Source organism: Apteryx mantelli, chromosome 5 (genome assembly GCF_036417845.1).
Source record: "Apteryx mantelli isolate bAptMan1 chromosome 5, bAptMan1.hap1, whole genome shotgun sequence".
NCBI lineage: Eukaryota > Metazoa > Chordata > Aves > Apterygiformes > Apterygidae > Apteryx > Apteryx mantelli.
This window is the reverse complement of record NC_089982.1, coordinates 17859397-17879554: the sequence shown is the minus strand read 5'-3', so window position 1 is coordinate 17879554 and position 20158 is coordinate 17859397. Positions and strand designations below refer to the sequence as shown.

The following is a 20158-nucleotide window of genomic DNA, read 5'->3' as shown; positions in this document are numbered from 1 at the left end:
TGTCATCACTTGAAAACACTGTAACTCTTTCTTTGTCCATGTAAGTTCGTAATTTAGAGCATCTGCTGATTATGATAGAAGACATGGAACCTGAAGAAGCTAAAGTGGCCTAACCTAACTTTGAGTGTCGTAAGGCACTGGAGGCCTAAGTTCTACCGATACTCTAGGAAGGAAAATAAATACCTCTGGAGAGTGATTCAGGTCTTGCTCAGGTAGGCTGAATCATCCATTGAGGCTGCATAAATATATGACTGTAGGAGGAGACAAGAGTTATCTTAGACTTTCAGTTCCTAACTCGAATGTCCAGAGCTAGTGGGATAACTCCAGACCTCTTTCCAACCTAGATAATACACTCCTGCTCTATCAAAAGAATCTGTCATCTAAGCTCAGAGTCATTTTTAGCAGAGAGCTGACCTGTCAGGGACAGGTGCTATAGCACTTAAAAATTGGCAGAAAGGAACAATCTCTTTTAGTATTATCCCAGTATTGGTGTTTAGTTTTAATGTTTTGCTCACATAACAATTTCAGTAACACTATTAATCTCACAAGAGAGGATCCACCAGAAGCTGATCCATTTTCTTAAAAAATTGGAAGAGTTTGGATGTGTAAGCCAGAAGAGGGATGCTTGATTTCTGTTTTCTGTTGATACCAGATTGACTTGAAAAGATAAGGCAGAAGAAAAAGTGCTTTAATTTGTGGATGATGGTGTTTGAACATATACTTGTGTGAAATTTTGTAAGCAATTATGATAACTTATATCATATGATGTCCACAAAGACCCTCATTTGTTTCCTAAGATATGCAAAATGAATTATGAAATATTCTGTGCAGTTTTGGAAAATTTGATTTAACTGTCTCCATCTTCTGCTGCTTTTGCTCTCTTTTCCTTTTATCATGTATTTTTATCATGTATTTTGTCATGTTCTCTTATTTTGTGTTTGAATTTCCATTGCTCTTTTTAAATTATCTTCTTAATATGTAAGCTAAGACTTATCACAGTAATAAGTAATAACTGAGCAGACTCAAATACTGTTCACTACTGTTTTTTCACATTTTACTGTGAAATTCCTACATATTTTATTCCTATTAGTAGGAATTAAAAATAACAATTTCAGTTTAATAGATGGTGACGTGTTTACTAACTATATGTTTTACATTATTAACAAGATGTAAAACCACAAAACTGTACGTGAGCTTATTTCATTGGGTTCATTGTAGTATGATAGCTATACATATGTATGCTGGAGGATAAAACTATATGCTCAAAAGTTTTTGTCAAGAATACTTGGACGGTAAGTGGGCATTAGAAATAAAGCTTGTTAATGCCGCCTTTATTTATGCTTTGGAATAAACAATAGATGCTAATATCATACTCTGATTTCTTTCTCTGGCTTCTCTAAGAAAACTATATGCACAGTCCTTTTATGTTATGATGGAATATTCTCTCTTTAATATATTTTATTTTTAAACAAAACATTTGGACAAAATAAAATTAAAATCTTTAATAATATTGCTGGTCAGATATCATTAGAGACTACTTTTCACCTAGAGATGAGTCAAAACTGTAACTCTACTGTTTTGGACGGAATAGAACTAAAGTAGTATCTGCTTTGATTCTGTTTTTTGTAGCCTTTCACTAGTTCCATCTTCTGCTTCTTAAAAAAAGGGTGAAGGTCTTGACAGAGTGCCAGAGTTATCATCTTGATCCAAAACCATGCTCAGAAGTTTCCTGGGCAGTGAGAAGATAAATAGGCTCTTGTGTTCTCTTGTATTCTTATTTCTAGAATATCTCGGTGAATCTCAGTGTTCATGGACAGCTTTCAGCTCCCAGCATGAACAGCTGCTTGGACTACGTCAGCATGTGTGCAAAATCACTAAAGTACACAAATGCACTCAAGCAGCTTCATCTGGTTTGGCTCTTTCTCCTGGAGTGCTGCTTTTTGAAGGTTTCTGTGTGGTCATCGCCCGGTTCTCACCTGTGCCAAGTCACCTCATTAGCATTAGATGCTTTAATCTGTTACTAATAAGTTTTGGAAGACGTACTACTCATTTGTGTCTATTCTGCTGTATCCAGTCTCAGTCTAAGTTAAAAATACAAGTCAGACAGGTATGCACCGCTTTGCTACTGTGTGGCCTACAAGGCCAGCTGTTCAGCCCTTGTGTGGACTAGGCTAGTGTTTAATCTGGTAACATCTAGAAACTGCAGTGCTGCGAATGGCAGGTTGCTGTAGGATAATAGCTTAGCACTTCACATCTGGAGCACTACAGATAGAACAAAGGTGGAACGAAGATAAGAATATGAATGAAGATCAGAAAGAGAAATGAAACATTTACAAGACATGAAATGTAGTTGTTTGGTATTTTAGCATATTTTGTTGTTTTTTCTGTCGGAAGTGTCTTTGCATTACTGTTGTCTGAACAATTATTCCATCGTTTCCTTGAAAGAATGTGGTGAGATGAGGTGCGCTTTTAATTTATAAAAGTATATAATGTGAGTGTAAAGAGATCCTAGATAGCTGGGTATCACTTTATTTCATTTACCTTCTTAAAAATCCCATACTAATCAATCATTTTTAGCAGTAGCTCACCAGGAGGAAAGTAAACATCTGATTATGAGTAACCTGGTTCATGTTTATTTTGTGTGTGTGTGTGTGTGTGTGTGTGTGTGTGTGTGCTTTTGTTTTTTTTTATCTGAACACTGTGTAATTGTGTAAATTCTAATGATTGAAGTCCCCTCTAGTCATTTTTTTATGACTTTTTCACAGTTCAGGGACATGATCAGTTATGTCATATCTTCTTTGCAAATGTGCATTAGCTGCTGGGGGACAGTCACGTTACAGCCAGTCCCCTCACCTGAGCACTGTGACAAGGCTAACCGAATAGCAGGAGACAGACATGATGGCAGACTTGTTGACCCAGGAGGTCCTTCTCAGTCCCCTGTTCCATGAGGCTAAGTTACCTTTCTGCTGAGATCAGCTGTCCGTCTTGCAAAATAAACAGCTTATGTTTTTACAGCAGTGTAGTTGTCATAATGTATTTATCCTCCAAAGATAAATATGGAGTTTTGCAGGGTGCAACATGGGTTGCTCCGATCCAAGGTTTCCAGTAGATTTAATCTTTTAATTAATCCTTTAATTGTGCAGATGAACTCATGCAAGCTTGTTTTAGCTCATGGATGCATGTAGGAGTTACTGAGAGGATGAAATGACTGTCCCTGATCAAAATAATAATAATAATTAAATAAAATGCTGTTTCTTGTCCTCACGTAAAAGAGCTCTTGTTCAGTGGTATTTCTTGCTTATTTGTTTGCATGTAGCCAAAGTTACAACCCTCAAGCTTACCTAATACATACTGTGGCTGATAAATATTTCCTATGCGTAATCTGGTCTCCTATTTACTACATGGTTGCCTTGCGTTTTGAAAAATGTAGCAAAATTTACTAAAATCTGTTTTCCCATTACAAACCCACTAGATTATATAGGGTGTCGTAATCGCATTTTTGTGAAATAATATTAATCCTAATATATTAGTATTTAAAATACTAGTCATCCATTTTATATTTCTCAGAACTAGTGGGTTACAGAACTAGCTTGTTTTTCTAAAGGCTGTTCAATGCAGGATTCCAGAAATGTCTCTGTGTGCCAGTAATACAAGAAGCACACTATAGGAGCTATTGCTTTAGACCACAACTGTCATCTCTTTGTTTCATGCTGGAAACATTTGTCACATAATTTGCATTATTTCATACTGCAGAGTTAACAGTAGAATGATTAGATGCAGAACCAATTTAGAAAACTCTGTAGAGTTCATGAATTAGGCTGTAACAGACTATTTCTCTCTACAATACTTCCATTGAGATTAAATGGAGCAACATGCTTTAAAATGAAAAACATTTTCTGTTAACAAGCTATGTTTATTTTAAATGTGAGACTGGAACATTAGCACTGACATTGAAAGATGAAAGTATATGTACATGGCTTGTAGACCTCAGTTCAGGAATTAAGTATATATTTGAATCTTCAAGCTCTGTTGGCTTCAACAGAACTTAGGCTTACATTTAAATTCAAACATGTTAGAGAAAGGACAAAAAAAATCCTGAATGTAATTTGGTTGAAGTCACTTGAATTGGTCTGAAGATTCTCTTCCTTCAAATTAAATGAGAAATAGTCACATTCAAATGATGTAAGGTGTTTCGCCTTTTGGACAACATGAGGAAAAGTATTTACTAATGGAAATGGAAGCAGCATTGCAGTAAATGACTTGCGGCTCTTTGGCTTATCTCTAAAAGGAATTTGATTTATAAGTAATCATCTTGATTTATTAGAGAAGAACTGTGGAATCTGAAGCTAGCAAAACTGAAAAGAGCAGAGAGTGACTATTTGTTTATATTTTGTTAAGGCTTCTAGTGTTCTACTTTTGGAACCACACTGAGGTTTGCTATAGGGAGTGTTATGTGCTAACTTAAGGTCTCATATAGAAAGAAAACACTTGACTTTAATTTTTGTCTTGAGACTCAGCCTTGGTATGTGGTTGTTTTACAGTCAGCACAGCAAAACATTTTCTTTTTCCCCCAAAAAAGAACTATTTTCTTATTGATCATTGTAGGAAATCATGAATGTGAATAAGCGGGAAGTGTTAGACAAAAGACTTAAGATAGTAGTAGTGTGGAATATTTCATGTAGAAATATGTGAGATATATACATACACACACCCGCGTACGTACACACACACAGAGTTTGTCTTTTATCTTTTGGGATGAAAATAACTAAGAACAACCAGCCTTGCCCCAGCCTGATTTAGACTGCTAAGTACCTTTGTTTTTGACCCTAGGTACTATTGTGTCCTGTGCTAAGGGCAAAATGAAAATCCAAAGTAAGAGTTTGTCACATTGGAGTATGGCATGGTTTTGCAAAATAATGTTTGCTGTTAACAATTATTGCTATGAGGTTAATGAAAAATGTTGGATGTAGCTAACATTTGGGCCATTTTGAAACAGCTAATTTGAGGAGGTAAATATGAAGCAGAGGTGTGAAGTAAAGTGGTCACTTATGTGAATAAACAGTTGCTGAATTACCAATCATTTTCTCACATACTCTGTCACTGAGATTTTAAGTGTATCTGCCCTGTTCTTAAAATTAATTATTTTGTAACTACATGTGATTTTATTTATTGTGAAGCTATTTTTCCAAATATATAATGAGATTTAACTGGCCTAGTTTGTATGGCATAAGATTCTCAAATGTCAGTTTAAGACACATTTCATTGATTTGTGAACTTATCTTAAGATACTTTGAATTCCTTTCACTTCACATTAAGCAAACACGGTACTGTCAGGCCCAGCATACAAACTGTATATGCTTCCTTAAAGTTATTGAGTTATTTAAAATGAGTTAACTCATATTAAAATATGATTTTTTTCTTTTTTACATTAATGTATTAAGCTGACCAAATAAATTTTTGTTCCAGTGCTTGACTGGTGAGGAAATCTTTTCTCTGCATGGGTTACCGAACAACAGTCAAGTATCAAATTCAAGTTTCTCCACAATATGTCCTGCTGTTTTGCAACAGCTCATTTTTCACCCATGTGATCTTCAGGAAGACTTTGTGGATACATCTAAACCACAATCTTTACAAGGTTAGTTAATATAATTTCATAGTATCGGGATTAGAATGGGGTTTCCTTGGATGAATTGTGAGCATTTATCTATAGATAATAGGAATGTCTTTTGTTTAGGAGTGTATAATTGTAAAGTGGGAGCATAAAATTAACGTGGCTTTTCAGATGAATGGACTATCTAATCATATATCCTGTCTCTTGACAATGATCTATTTAAAATGCTTTAGAGAAAAGCAAAAGAACCCTCCAGGAGGATGTTATGGAATAATTTGCCCATAAAAGGAAGAGTCTTTCTGACCTGTTTTGCTGGATAGTGGTTTGTGCCCTGAGGCATAAAGACTCTCACTAATAGCTGGTTAATAGAACAAAGGATGGAAGTAGGTAAGGGAAGTCTTTGCAAGTGGTTTGCAGAGGAAAATCGGCCTTAGCAGGATATGCTTGCATCTGAGCATCTCAAGCTAAAATTACCAGAAGGCTACATTAGAGTGGAATTATTTGCAGATGGGATTCAGGGAAACAAGGGAGCCAGTGGACTGTTTTACTGAGGAAAATACTCGAATTTCTTCCAAACTCCCACTCTTGCCTTCATGTCCTCTTCCATGCTCCCCCATCTGCATGGAACATTTTCATTTAATCTTCTTTCCTGCTATTTTTCTCATTATTATTTCTGTATTTACTGTGCACAGAAATGTACAGTTCAGTAAAAATATAGGGTAGGAAAGAAACAGTTGGTTAATGAAATCACTTGCTGCAAATGTACAATAGCTTACTTATTGACTTTCTATTTCAAATTAATTCGTGGTTCCAGGGACTCAACTGAAATAAATTTAAAAGTTGGGATGTCAGATGAGCTGAGGTCTACAATTTTACATTTCCGAATAGAAATTACATTACCTAAATAGTTTGGAAACTATGGCCTATAGTATTGGAAGGATCAAGGGCCTAGATGTATAACTGCTTTAGTAAGTAATTGCTGGATCTTATTCTTACCTTTCACCTTCTCTTTCTTGTCCGTTTGTGACTGCAGATAATTTTCACTGATGAATTCAGACCATTTAAGCATACAAGTTAGAGAAAAATTCCATGCTCTTATTGATGGCTGTTGAAATGCTGTTGGGTCGTAAAAGTTACCATAATAGTAATGAAGTAGAACATGTAGTGTTAAGCAGGAAGCAGTAGTAATTCATGCCACTCATGTACACTTTTTGGACCAAGTTCCTGTACTCTGCTGATGGAAGTCTTCAGTGCCTGTATAGCCATTGACTGTGTAGGTTTTAGAAAGAGAAAATTGTTTTCCCAGTCACTGTCGTTCATCTGCTCAGACCAAAGGCAGCTGTGTAAAGAAATGAGCTTCAATTTTGCATTAGATCAGATAATTAGTGCGCTGGACCAAATAGGCAGACATGGAAGTGTCAATATATTGGAATTCAGTTAGTTTTATATCACTCTAGTATTATATAACCTAGCATATAATAACACATCTAATATTACTAATTATGCACAATTCTCATTGCTCATGACAAATCAATCTCAAGCTTTTTTAAAGGTGCTTAATTAGAGTTGGAAGTACTCGCATCAGAAAATTTTGACCATCGTCTGTAGATATTGTCTGTATTTTGTTCAGAAAAGGTCTGCCCAGATAATTTATCAGAAGGCCCACATCTTCATCTGCTCTATTTCTTTTAACTCCAAGCTGGACTTAATACAGGAAGCTGAGCAGCAGCCCAGCATGTATCTTGGTCTTGCATACAGATGGAATATTCCGTGCTGATGTCCTGCAGGTTGAGTCTAAGCCAAAGCTAACTATGAGCTGTATTAAACAATAATGAAGACTTTATTTGGCTTGTTGTCCGGGTACAGACTAACATAGCCATGTTAGCTTCTATGTCAGACTGAGAGTCCTATTCTTGTCACTGTTAGCTTGAATAAAAGAATTAGTGGAAGGGCCATAGATTGCTTCTTTCTATTGTATATCTTATAACTGTTATTGGCTGAAAAAGCTATTGCCATTAGATGTAACAACCATTATGCTCTAGAGAAATATGCTATTAATTTCATGAGGCATTTGCCCATCTAATTGGCCTTGTTTGGATCCCTCCTTTCCTTTGTACGTAAAAACATGTGGATTGAACATATAAATTCAATTCTGGCCCTTCAGACACTATGGCTCACCCTCATTTAAAAAAATAATTATGAACACAGAATACTGGGCATTTGAAAATTTTATCGGCAAAAGGATTAAAAAGTTGTCTCTGGACCTTTTAGTAAGATTTAGATAGATTTTGTTTTCTCTTTCCACTACAGGGATTTATTTCTTTTTAATTCTAACAGTTGTGGCCTGGATCTCTAAAATCACTATGTACCACTGTTGCTTTCTGTACCTTCAGTGACTTTTACTCTGTTTTTTTATTTTTGTTTTTCTTACTGTATCAAACTATAAACAGTAGTGCGTACTCTGTATACCTTACTCTTTTCTGCCTTGGTACCTACAAATTCTCAAACCTTTTTTAGGAAAAAGCTCACTTTGCTGAGTTGCTCTAGGACATTACTTGATTTTAAAATTGGAATGGAAGAAGCAAGCAATATGCAGAATTAGTTTAGAAATTTGTTTTAAAACCCTTCCTCTGATCCTTTGCGCTCTTAATGCCCAACATTTCTTCTGATATCAAAAGAAGTTGTGTATGAATGGGATCCTGTATCAGGCTGGTGGTAGTATTTATTAGCAGAGGTACAACAGTGTTTTTTCATAACTTGTGAAATATTAGTATTAATAATATTATGATTAATATAATGTGGTAGTATTTATTAAGAACTATAGATGCTTCCTAAAACCTAGATATGCCTGTAAATAATTACAATTATATTTGATTAATCACTGAATCCACGGCATCAATTTACTGTGATTGTTTTAGACTTACAAAATGTGAGGGCACATATGGTCAAGAAGACCATAACCTCTGCACAGAAGTGTAGGATCTGTCTTTCCTTTTTTTTTTTTAATTTTCTTGGTGGTGACTAAGTAGGTTGTTCATGGAAAGCTTGACCCATAGTTGACCTCTTAAGCTATTTAGACCATCCCTCCTATTTTTCTTTTATCCTGCCAGCTCAGGAGCAATGTCCAGCAGCCAGATAAGCCAGGCAGCCTTCTCCCTGCCCCTCCCTTGGTGCAGTGCAGGAAATCTGTGAGGCCCTAGTTAGGGTGTTTTAAACCATGAACTCATGAGTCTATGATACATAGTGGTACCTAGTTTGAAGGGAGATCCACAGAAAGGTCCACTAATGCAGAGGCATCCCTCTACTGATCCTTCCTCACCCCTTCACAAAACAAATCGGTATTTTGGCAGCACTGAGACCAGCTGCTTTCAATTACTGGCCCTGTGATGCAAAATCCTCTCTGCATGTTTCCAGCTGTGCTTATGTGAATTTTGTGCCCAGGGACTCCTACACGCTTAAGAATATCTTGACCTCCAAAATATGAATAGACAAGACATACAGAACAAATCAGTACAATAGGCTTTACGGAGCAGCTACTTGCAATAAAAAAAAATGTGTTGCGAAAACAGAGTAAAAGTTAAAAGGCAGCATACAACACATCCATTTTCCTTGGTGTTTGTATATCTAATACCTAACCTAGCTGACCTTAGGGACATGCTCATGCCCTTCGCTTTCTTGCTCCTCTGGAAGGTGTGGGGTATAGAGCTGCATTAAATAGCCAGTAAGGCCCGGTGGTATTCCTTCTGTCCAAGGCAAACAGAAATGTTTTCACACCCCAAATTCCTCTTCATCTCAGGATTAGGCTCATGAGGAACCTGCCTCAGGAAGGCCCAGAGCAGTGGTTCCCCTTTTTATGGAACAGTGCTGAGCAATGATGTTTGGAGAAGAATATCGTAATTGCTTTCCTGCTGTTTTGTGTTTTGGATTTCTCATGGCTGTGGGCATCTTGGAAGTCTCTTTGTTGGGGCCGCTTTTCTAGGGACAGAAAGAATAATGGTCATTGGCCAAAGCTGTCTGTGCCACCACCAGTCATTGGGGAAGAGACTTGTGTGTCCTAAGCAGAATGCTCCACTCTGATACATGAAGTCAGACTAGCCAACTAGCTGGGCTGTGTGGACTCAGGAAGAGTTTAGTCTGGAAGAAGTCTGACTAAATAAAACCACTTTTAAGAGAGTGGTGCATACATGACTGTGAAATACAGTGCCTAATACAGTAACTTTGGTACCATTGATTATCTCATAGTTTTTGCAGCTTATGGTGTTTTTCTTGAAGTACCACTTCCTGTAATTGTGTAATTATGGGATAACGTTTTTTTCTTTTTCTTTCCAATTATACTTCAGGTCCCTGTGAACTCAAAGAAAAGCATGTCACAAGGCCCAAGAGTACCTTCCTGGAGAATATATTAAAAAAATCTGAGATTTTTATTTCTTTAAAAATTTCATTAGCTTTAAATTAGGCTTACTGCAGGATTTGTGGAATGCCTTGGATAGATAATATTTAATTTATTCTTTCTTTTTTGTCTGCTGTTATTTGATCACTTATTTTAATTGTTCATCATTATTTACCCATTTGGGGTGAGTAAAATGGAAATAAAATATCAATATATAAAAATCCCAAGGGGTTTGGGCCATCCAGATCTGAGCTAGAATTTTAAAAATAAAACCCCATCTGCCTTTCCCTGCAATGTCTGGTAAAACAGGAAGGAGAAAGGCTTTTGCTTTTAAATTTTTCGTGAAGAAAGAGTGCAACATACAGTGGATTAGAATATGTCCCCAGTTGCAAACACAAGTCCTTTAGTACATTGAGATATCTACCATAGCATTAAGCATATCAATGATGGTAATTGTATGCTTTATAATACATATTTCAAGTTAAGTGTCCTGGTAAGTTTTTTATTCTGAACAAAGAGTACCAGCCTGAATGTTGATTCATTAGTAAAGCATCTACTGGGGTAATAAGTACTCTCAGAATTTGGCAATAATGTCTTCTTTTTTTATATTTGCTTTTAAATTCTGTTCTCCTAACCATTTTCATCTTCTAAAATAGTACATATACATTTATGAATTTATCCTGTTTGTCTTTTGTTGTAAAAAGTAGTTAGTACTAGCTTGTTTTTTTATTGCAATTTTTGAAATTTGTTCTAATTTCCTGTGTCTGCTTAAGTATTTAGTGTACTTTCCCAAATTACTTCACATGTGGTAAATGGGTTTTATATTTTTTTAACTCAGTTTAAAATGTGTGTTGTGCACAAAATAATGGTAGGTGTTGACTGCATGCTAAGCAGAAAGAGATTCTTGCTTTTGTAGTATTCCCTAATTGTGCAAACCACCATTTGTGGTTCATGATGGCACTGGGACCCCATTTGATTATCACAGACCTCTCACAAATATCTTTTCACAAAGATATTTACAAGCTTAATTGCCATTTATTTTAATAAGTGGGAAATAAATATACAGGAAATGAAGCTCCTATATAGTTTAGTGAATCTAGCCATAACTAGTCCTGTGCAATTTTCTTGCTCTCTCCTGCTCTCTCAAAAAAGACAAGTGAACATTTTAATTGGCATTGACTTACCTTTTGCACCTGTTTTAAATGTTTCTAATGCTTTCTGTTCTTGACATCCTGTAAAATCCTTTACATAGAAAAACTGTGACACTGTGCAAACAAAGTGTATTCATCCTGGCTGCAGGTCGGGAATTTGGTCTGGTGTGTTTGCTGCATTATGATGCAGGAAAATTGGGCTGTAGACCATGATCTGATCTGTTTGTATCTATTTCTGCTATGCAGAGAGGAATTTCTAGTAATTTCTCTATATACATATTGTAAAGCTTATAATGAGACCATTTTATTGATACAGCTTTCTGGATTACACCAAACTGTTCTCATGTGCCCAACATCATGTTGGCTTTGATTATTTGTGGATGATTTTATAGACAGACCCACTGTTTATGTAGATAATTCTGTGGCATTGCTTTAGGCAGTGTTGTAGATCTCTTCAGTGCAACCTTTCAGGATTTTCTGTATACTCACAAGGGCTTGAGATGTTACTGGGGGAAAAAAGTTGGCATGCATAGAGGCAAAACTTTCCGATGCTTATGAACAGCAAAAAAACCCTCATACACTATAATCCATACTCAAGAATACTCACGCATGGTTTTGTACAAGTCGTGGTGTCTGAACTCTGAAAATCTGAGGCTATCCTTATAATGCAAGGAGCTAAGGTATGGTCAACCCTGATGCATTTGCCAATTCTTAGAAAAGATTTTCCTCATTTTGTTCCTAAATAACTTTTGCATCTTTTTGAACCTAGCACCTCTTTCATATATACTTTCCTCTCTCTATCATATTAACCTGTAATATCAGCTATCTGCCATCCCACCTGTTAGATAAGCAGTGATAGGCAGTGTTTGCAGCAAGCAGACATACTTGAACAACTGGAGGAGGAGGGGAGTTAGGAACAGAAAGTTATCACCTCGTGATGATTTGTAGGAGTTGTCTTTATCAGGAAGAATTGTTGGGTGTAGTACAGCCAAGACAGCAGGCATTCTTTGTTGGAGTTCCGTAGTGGTAAATGATAGTTGGATCTAAACCTGGAACTAGTAAGAATTTGCATCGTGAATCTATGCTATAGATACGTTGACTGTTGGTCTAAGCTTTGGTTTAAACTCTTCACTGACTTTAGAAAGAGCTGATTTATACTAGCAGCTTTTAGGCTGTCCCAGTTATATACTAGCACGGCTTCAGTTTTTAACATGGTAGTCCCAGACAACATTTCTAGCATTTCATTTTCCTTCTGTCAGTGGATATTTATCTTAAATATCTGTGTATTTTAAGATTTTTCTATTTGTAAAGTCTAATTTCAGATGGGGAGCCATTCTTTTTTTCACAGTTCCATGAACTGTTAGAAAAATCACAAGCAGCGTGAAGTAGGGATTTTACTAAAATGTTTGTTTCTGCTTGTTCATCCACAGTTTGGGGTTTTGGGTTCCTGGCTGTGACTCTGATTAACCTGGCATCGCTTCTGGGATTGATTTTAACTCCCCTCTTAAAGAAGTCGTATTTCCCCAAGATTTTAACCTACTTTGTGGGCTTGGCCATTGGTACTCTCTTTTCTAATGCCATTTTCCAGCTCATTCCAGAGGTAAGCAAGGGGAATCATTATTTGTTTTCCATACTAATTTCTAAAGTGTATTAATTTTAGAGGCATGCTGCAGTGGTGCTCTCAGTGTGGTTGTAATCACCAAAGAGTTGCAGTTAGCCTTCAGTGCAGCTGGCCACCCTCACTTTCCTTCTGATTGGGTGAGCAGAGCTGTCAAGAACCATATGTAGTTGTAACATGAGAAGGGCTGAGGGCTATTCTGCCTCTAGATGGAGGCAAGGAGAGAAATGCATTGGGTAAGATTCTAGTGGACTTCAATGGGCTATAGGTTAGACCTCCTTGTTTTGCAATTAATTGATAGATTCTGCATGTAAAATTTACTATATTAAAACATGGTTGACATTGAATCCAAATTAAAAAAATCTAAGAGGGTCAGAATCTTTGATAATTTCAGGCTCATTGAAACTCATGGGTGGTAGGGAAACAGTCTGTATTTTAGAGGAGTGGGGGGTTGTTTGTTTGTTTTTTGGAAAGGTACTAAGATTATTGACTAACCTCCATTGCTTTTATCTTCACTGGTAGGCATTTGGGTTTGACCCCAAAGTAGATAACTACATTGAGAAAGCAGTTGCAGTGTTTGGTGGATTCTATATTCTCTTCTTTGTGGAAAGGATTCTTAAGGTGATATTGAAGATCTATAATCAGGTAACAAAGGGTGTTACTAACTGTATGAGCCTCATGTTAAAGTAGCTATTATATTTTCTGAAATATTGATAGCTTAATAAAATATAGGGATTTTTCTTTTTTGTTTTGTCTGAGGATTTCAGCCTTTCAGAAGTGTTCTGAAGTATCTGTTTAAAATCAATATGGAGAGTTTCACTTTTTTCAGGCAGTTACAAGCAGAGCTGGGAATAGAATCCAGACGTTGTGAGTGTGGTCTCCTGTTGCTGGCATATGATCTAGCTGCTCTCAAGGGCCAAGTCTTCATCCTACTAGCTAAACCTGTCAGGAAAAAGTGGAAATGTGTAAGAGCTGGAAAGAATGGAGTTCTGCCTCTGGAGCTCCCCCTTAGGCAGGAGAAATCAGTGTGACATACACACCTTCATATTCAATCTGTAAAGTGTAATTGGGCTGTGCTGGCAAGGCTTCAATCTCACATTTACCTCTATGTTTCCCCCATGCTCTGGTACTCAGACCTGCTTTAGTGACACTGCAGTTGCCCATATTGCATCAGGCTTGGCTTTCTACCCATGTGTCAGAGTACTTGTTTTCAGTGCGCTCACATGAGTGAGACTGATTTGTCTCAGAGAAGGACTTCAGACTTTGTTTCTGGTCCTCTCTGCTCCTGTCTTGTCAAGAAAACTGTCCTCTGTTCCTCCCCTTCCTCACTTAGGGTCCCCCAAGCATTTGCTGATATTGAAGATTACGAAGATCAATTTTCCCTTGTTTGTAACAACTACACCGAAAAGAAGAGAAAAAAAGAAAGTAATGGATTTGTTTCCCTTTATTTTTTGGGACAGTTGACAAAGAGGCAAATGAGCTCCATTTGACAATCATATTACATTATGAATAACTAGCGAATGTTGTTTGGATCACTCGTGGTCAGACATTCAGGTGTAAGAATGAAAAATCCACACATATATTCTGATTAACTAAAAGTAAGAGATAAGTTAAGAAAAGTTAGAGATAAGTTAGGGAGTTACATAAGTTTGGATTTCAGTCTCCATGGACTGCTTATTTAAACATTTACAAAGTGTAGAAAGCACAGCAGTATGACTACGATGCCACCTGCTTTTTTTTTTATCTGTATTTTCTTATGCTTGTTATCTTGCTTTTGTTTAATTAGCTGCCTACTTATCTATTTTTCACTTAGACTGGCCACAATGACTTTGAAAATGGTGAACAGAATCATCCTCAGGATAAGACTAGTCCACCCAAACCCCCAGCATCCAGCAATGGGGTGACGTGTTATGCAAATTCAGCTGTCATAGAGAGCAATGGAAATCTTGGTTTTGACAGCATTAGTGTGGTCTCAGCACAGGTATGAAAATTGTGTCTGTTTCTTCTTATTTATTTTATTCCTGATAATTACTTAAGTATGTCCAGGGGGGGACTTAATGTCAACTTCTATTACTTTTGCCAGGTTTTTGTGAACCCTTAGCTTGTAACTCACTTGAGCCTTATGAAAAAATGGGGGTTTTGGGCAAAAGCTGAATGATGCATTCAGTTGGTAGCCACCAAAAAGAGCTAGTGTATATCAGTGTCAGGATGGGTAGGACATAGGTAAATATCTAATCAGTTAATTTAGTTAATTATGATTTGATATTTTTGTTTTGTTTAAAGAATGATAGCACATTCTAGATGTTGCATGATTCATACTGTGTTCCTGTCAACATGAAACCATAAGTCTGGGAACCTGGTTCTTCTGAAACAACAATTAATGATGGAAACTGATACAGTAACTGTTGTACAGTACACTGTGAGTACTGCTTGTGCTAGTCCAGTATATTTGGATACACTGGGATTCATGGAGGTAATATGCTGAGACAGGAACTGTTCCTCCTGGTTTTAAGTGTTCTTTTCTTCTAAATTTATTCTCTGTATTTGCTTGTTTTCATACTATGTATATGACCTCCTTCTGCCTGAAAAGAAAATGGAAGGAGACAGTTGATATGCTTCTCAACTCTCTTCTCCCTGTACAGAGAAGAACAGTACTGCCTCTTATTTAAAAAAGAGAAAATCGCATAAAAACAGCTGTCTGATGGCAAAGGTAGACTTTTCAAAGTAGAGCTTTCTGTTCTACCACCCATGCTCTTCACTCAGTAGGTTGTTTGGGGTGGGGGGGGTTCAGTGAGAAGCAGTGGAGGAAGCAGGAGGAAGGCCCCAAGAGCAACTGGGAGAGAATCTGTGGGAGAGAATCTGTCAGTTCTGCATTGACCATTGCAGGCTCGCAAAGCAATTGATGCACACAGTTTAAAGTACCAAAATTTTATTTTCAGAACTGTCATGCAGCATGGCAGATACTGTGGGATACTGGGCATTTTAAAGACATGTTTAGTAATTAAAATTGTATGGGCACTAAAAGGGAAATAATATTATGAGAGTTCCTAAAATTTTGAGGTCAGTTCTGATCAACAGTGGTTCTGCTGGTACCACAGTGGCAGCTTGTGGATAGAATGAGCTATGGTATGAGCTTAATAAAAACTTAGGTAACTTTCTGGATCCCAGCTGTATAAATCAGAGTTTCACGGCAGAACTTTTGGTGGTACTCCTACCTTGCTGTTCTCTGGAAGCGTGCTGGTGGAGTTGCATATGACCCTATTGATTCTTACTGTTTTCTTAACTGTAGGGAGCTGTGAACATCCTCTTACATGCATATTTTTTCTTAGGATGATGAGCTTCAACAACACAATTAATGTTAGAAATGGCAGCTATTTTTTTCGTTTGAATTTGCTAGCAAATAGTGCAGCGTAAAAGTGGTTATCTTAAAATATAAAATAACTTTTCTATCTGCTCTCTGAACTGGAATGTTTCCATTTACAATCCCAGCTTTGCAATATAAGGGTATCTCTGTACAGGATGCTGACCTTAGGTTCTCCAAAACAAATGGAAAGCAGGTCTCATCGCCTAAAGGAAGTTACTTCTGTATCTGAGGTGTAGGTTGGTCTAATTTGGGGCAAAATTGCCTTGTTACATTGAAAACATATTAAGTGTTAAAAATGCATATCTTATGAACCTTAAAAAAGTATGCTGTACTGAAAATATAGGGAAATATTTTTTTAAAGACTAATTTTGTGATGGGTAAAAGTATTGTTCATACAGAATGACAGCAGAGCTCAGCATAAAGCCTCAAATGCACCATCAAGTTGCCATGGTTTAATGAGTTAACGAAAGTCAGCTGAGGCATGGTAACTGCTGATGGGAGTGTTTTCTGAAATTAGTTTAATAGATTTGGTATAGGCTACAAGCAAGTCTTTTCAAATAAATGTAACTTTTTGTTTTTGCAGTGGGCCATTACCATGGCTGAGCTAGCATGCAATAGCAAGACTGCCTTTAAGCCCTGGGTTCCTCAAAACTAGCCTACTGTAATGAAAGATGACGAGAAAACTGTGTTCCATATTGTTCTTCTGTCTGTAGTACCACCAAAATTTAAAAATGTCCTGAAAAGTAATTGTATTTTGTAGGTTTAAAAAAAAAACCTACATTCCACTGCGTGTGGAGAGAGTCATCTCCAGTGACATAGGTATTGTTTTTCTGACAAGAAGAAGTTTTACCTGGACCCATTGCCTTACCTTTTTGTAGCCATCTGCTATGAAGCTAAGCCTTACAAGTAACATACACATAACAAAATCATACCATAAGCATTATAATCATCAAATGTAGCTATATAGTACTTATTTCTAACAACTACTTGCAGTGTTCGTGATCCAAAATTATTGCAGATCACCCCAAGATCATTTGCAGAGTACTTTTCCATTTCCTTTCACATACAGTCTTCTTTTTTATCAACCTCTTGGCTTTAAGTGCTTAAAATTTCATGAAGGTTCTCCTCCGCTGCTTATTGTTCTTTTGAAAATTCTTGCCTTCCGTTCTTTATTTCTTTCAATTTCTCCAAAGCCAGGAAGAGAATGTGTTCATCTGCAAATCTCCTGAAAGTAACAGGTTCAAGTTCACTTCAGAGCCAAGGCTGACTGCAGAGAAGATGGCTGAAGAATAAACCACGGTGGCGTGGCAGACAGTCTGCTGTTGGTATGGGAGGTAGCAGTGAAAAGTCATCATTACTTTTCCTCCTCCTGGCAGATTGAAAGGGGCCAGCATAGCCATCAGAGTCATCAGGGAGCTGGGAAGGGCTAGGATGACTAGGGGGTGTTGGGGCAGTTAGAAGTTGCTGCAGCACCAGTATGTGGGGAAGTCTGCCCAGTTCTCCCCAAGACTACCTTGTGGGAAGTAGAAACCTGTGGTGTGCTGGCTGGCATTAGCTTGGCAGGGGAGAATGTAGAGGAGAGAGAAAAGGGGAAAACCAAGGCCCCTTAGCTCCCTGCCTCACAGAAAATCTCTAGGTCCAGCTGACAGGTTTAGCGTACCCTGTCGAAGAGCTCCCACAGGACCCCAGTTACCAATTACAGCTACTTCATCTATCCCAATGCAGAAGCCCTAGAGAACATGTGGGCAGCCTTTCTAGAAGAGGCCAGTAATCGCCCTGCCCATATCCCTTTGGAGACAGCACAATGCTGGATATCTTGGACAAAGCTGGGATTTCTGTTAGAGGCAACCGTGGAATTGTGTCCAGAGGGCGGACTGTTGTGCTTCTCATCTCAGGGTCTGGACCTGTATAAACTATTATGTTCCTGGCCTCAACAGTCTCTTGAAACAGTGACCACTATATCCACTGGGTTGTGCAGAACTGCCTTTTCTTCTGTCAGTTTTGAAATTTTATCTTCCTGGTACCATTCATTATCTTGTATGTTTGCCACCTCTGTAAATGAACTGGATTCCAGTGTTTTCTTTTTCTTTTTTTCTTTTCTTTTTTTTAAATTAAAATGTCACACCTGCAGTCATTTTCACCATTGTCACCTGGACCTCTCTTACTCTGTCTTTTTAGGAAAGAAAGCTTTACCAGAATTTAAGACAGCATCTCAGACAAGGAAAGACATGAATTTATTTAATAGCCTTATACTATTTATCTGTTTGTTTGTTTTACTCCTATGTGGAGCCACCAGGACTAGGCTTCGTCTGAAACAACTCCCCTATGGAATGAGGGTTACTGGATTGCTACAGGGAAATTTAGTTTACATTTCTCTGTGTTGGCCACGGTGAATCTGCTTGCTGGAGTTAATGTTTCACCTTCATGTATGCATACAGGTCACAGCTGCTAAGTTCAGTGTCTCAAAGGTAGCTTATGCATTAAGCTTTAGAGGCATTTGATATTGATGAGGCATCCATTTGGCATAGGCTGACATACAGGTAGTAGATTTTCAATGCATCTTTGCCATCTAAAGCTTGTTAGAGAGGGTTAACAGAGTGCAGCCAGGAGAATTAATCATGTAGACTTTAAAGAGAGAGCTAGGAGTCTGACTGTGCCAAAGTATGGTATTTGTTTTCGTCTGTGGGGATCCAGCCATCTTTTCTCTTTTAATGCTTGAGCAGACTGATCATCAGAGTGAATGTAGATGTTTAATTAGTTGCATACTTTTAAATTTCACTTGCAGCAGGAATTGCAACCTTAGCAACCTCTTTTGTGTTGACCTAAAATTCATATCTACCATACCTTAAGATTATATGGTTTGAAAACAGTAACCTCGAAGAAAAGTTGTTTCAGAGACAAATGGCTGAAAACGTCTGTATCCCCAAGCACACCAAGTTAGAGTTGCTTAGTAAAATTTTACAGTGGCCTTTGGCACTGCCTACAGGGCATAAATACCGTTCCTACTAGGTCCTGTGGGCATATCCAAAGGACGCTATTTTTTAAACAAAACTTGTATTTCAGTGCTTGATCTTTTGCCTGTCTGAAGGAAGATGTTACGGACGGGAAGGTGGTGCTCCATTCTGACCACTGCTGCATCTTCCACTGATCTGCAGAATATTAACTTTTTCTTTTCTGCAAAGCTTTTAACAGACTGGGGTCCTGGTCCATGGCTGAGAGACCCACAGATGTATTGGATATAGCAATAGTAACCTGATGAGATATCATTGGATAAAATAGTATAGTCTCTGTATCTGTCCTTCGTAAGTTTGGGAAAAAAGGAGGGGCCATTGTTTTTAAAGAAAAAAAACTGTGTTCAGAAGAGCAAAAATACCGAGGATATCTTTGGCTTACAATAAAATGTAGAGATACAAATAGTACAGAACTGCACTTAATAAAAGTTGGACCTAATAGACAAGCTGTGTATTCTAGAGCTCCATAGCTGGCATCTCTGCTATGACCACCGCTAAAATACCATGACAAAGTGGGAACAGTCCAGCAGAGATAAACATTGTTCATTTTGGCTTTGGAATCTTATATATTTGTAAGGTAAATTTATCAGTATTCTGCCTTATCTTGACATTAAGAATATGTATTAGAGTCATTCATCTACTTCTGTGGAATCTATAGTAAAGTTCATAATGTAAACCTGGATGAGCAATGTCCTTGGACTTTGTATAATTTACAAAAAGTCAAAATATTATCTAAAATAGATTACGAGCAAGAATTATTATACTTCAAAGCTACACAGTAAATTGCAGATAGCAAGTAGCTTACAGAACCCTCTCAGAATCGTATTCCTAATTTTAAAGCTACAATTGTCTCTGCATTTTGAAAGATTGGATTAAAGAGGTAATTTTTAGAAGTAAATCAATACTGTTTTCCTAAATTAGTTGCAATGATCATTACTTTAAAAAAATTCTCCAGACAAAGCAACCCAAAACCCCCGGACCTCAGATAGTTTCTGGAGTCGGTCCCATTCATG

General features: G+C 37.4%; 1 protein-coding gene across 2 annotated transcripts in view; it reads left to right on the top strand.

The window, feature by feature from the left end:
• Nucleotides 1–20158, top strand: part of SLC39A8 (solute carrier family 39 member 8) — a 29620-nt gene that overhangs the window by 1996 nt on the left and 7466 nt on the right. For both annotated transcript variants that reach the window (XR_010884344.1, XM_067297566.1), the window contains exons 2-5: nt 5467–5635; nt 12583–12752; nt 13293–13415; nt 14584–14751. Coding sequence is in view for 1 of the 2 variants with exons in the window: in XM_067297566.1 (XP_067153667.1) it covers nt 5467–5635; nt 12583–12752; nt 13293–13415; nt 14584–14751 (630 nt within the window). In the remaining variant the exon portion in view is untranslated. The remainder of the gene's footprint in view (nt 1–5466; nt 5636–12582; nt 12753–13292; nt 13416–14583; nt 14752–20158) is intronic.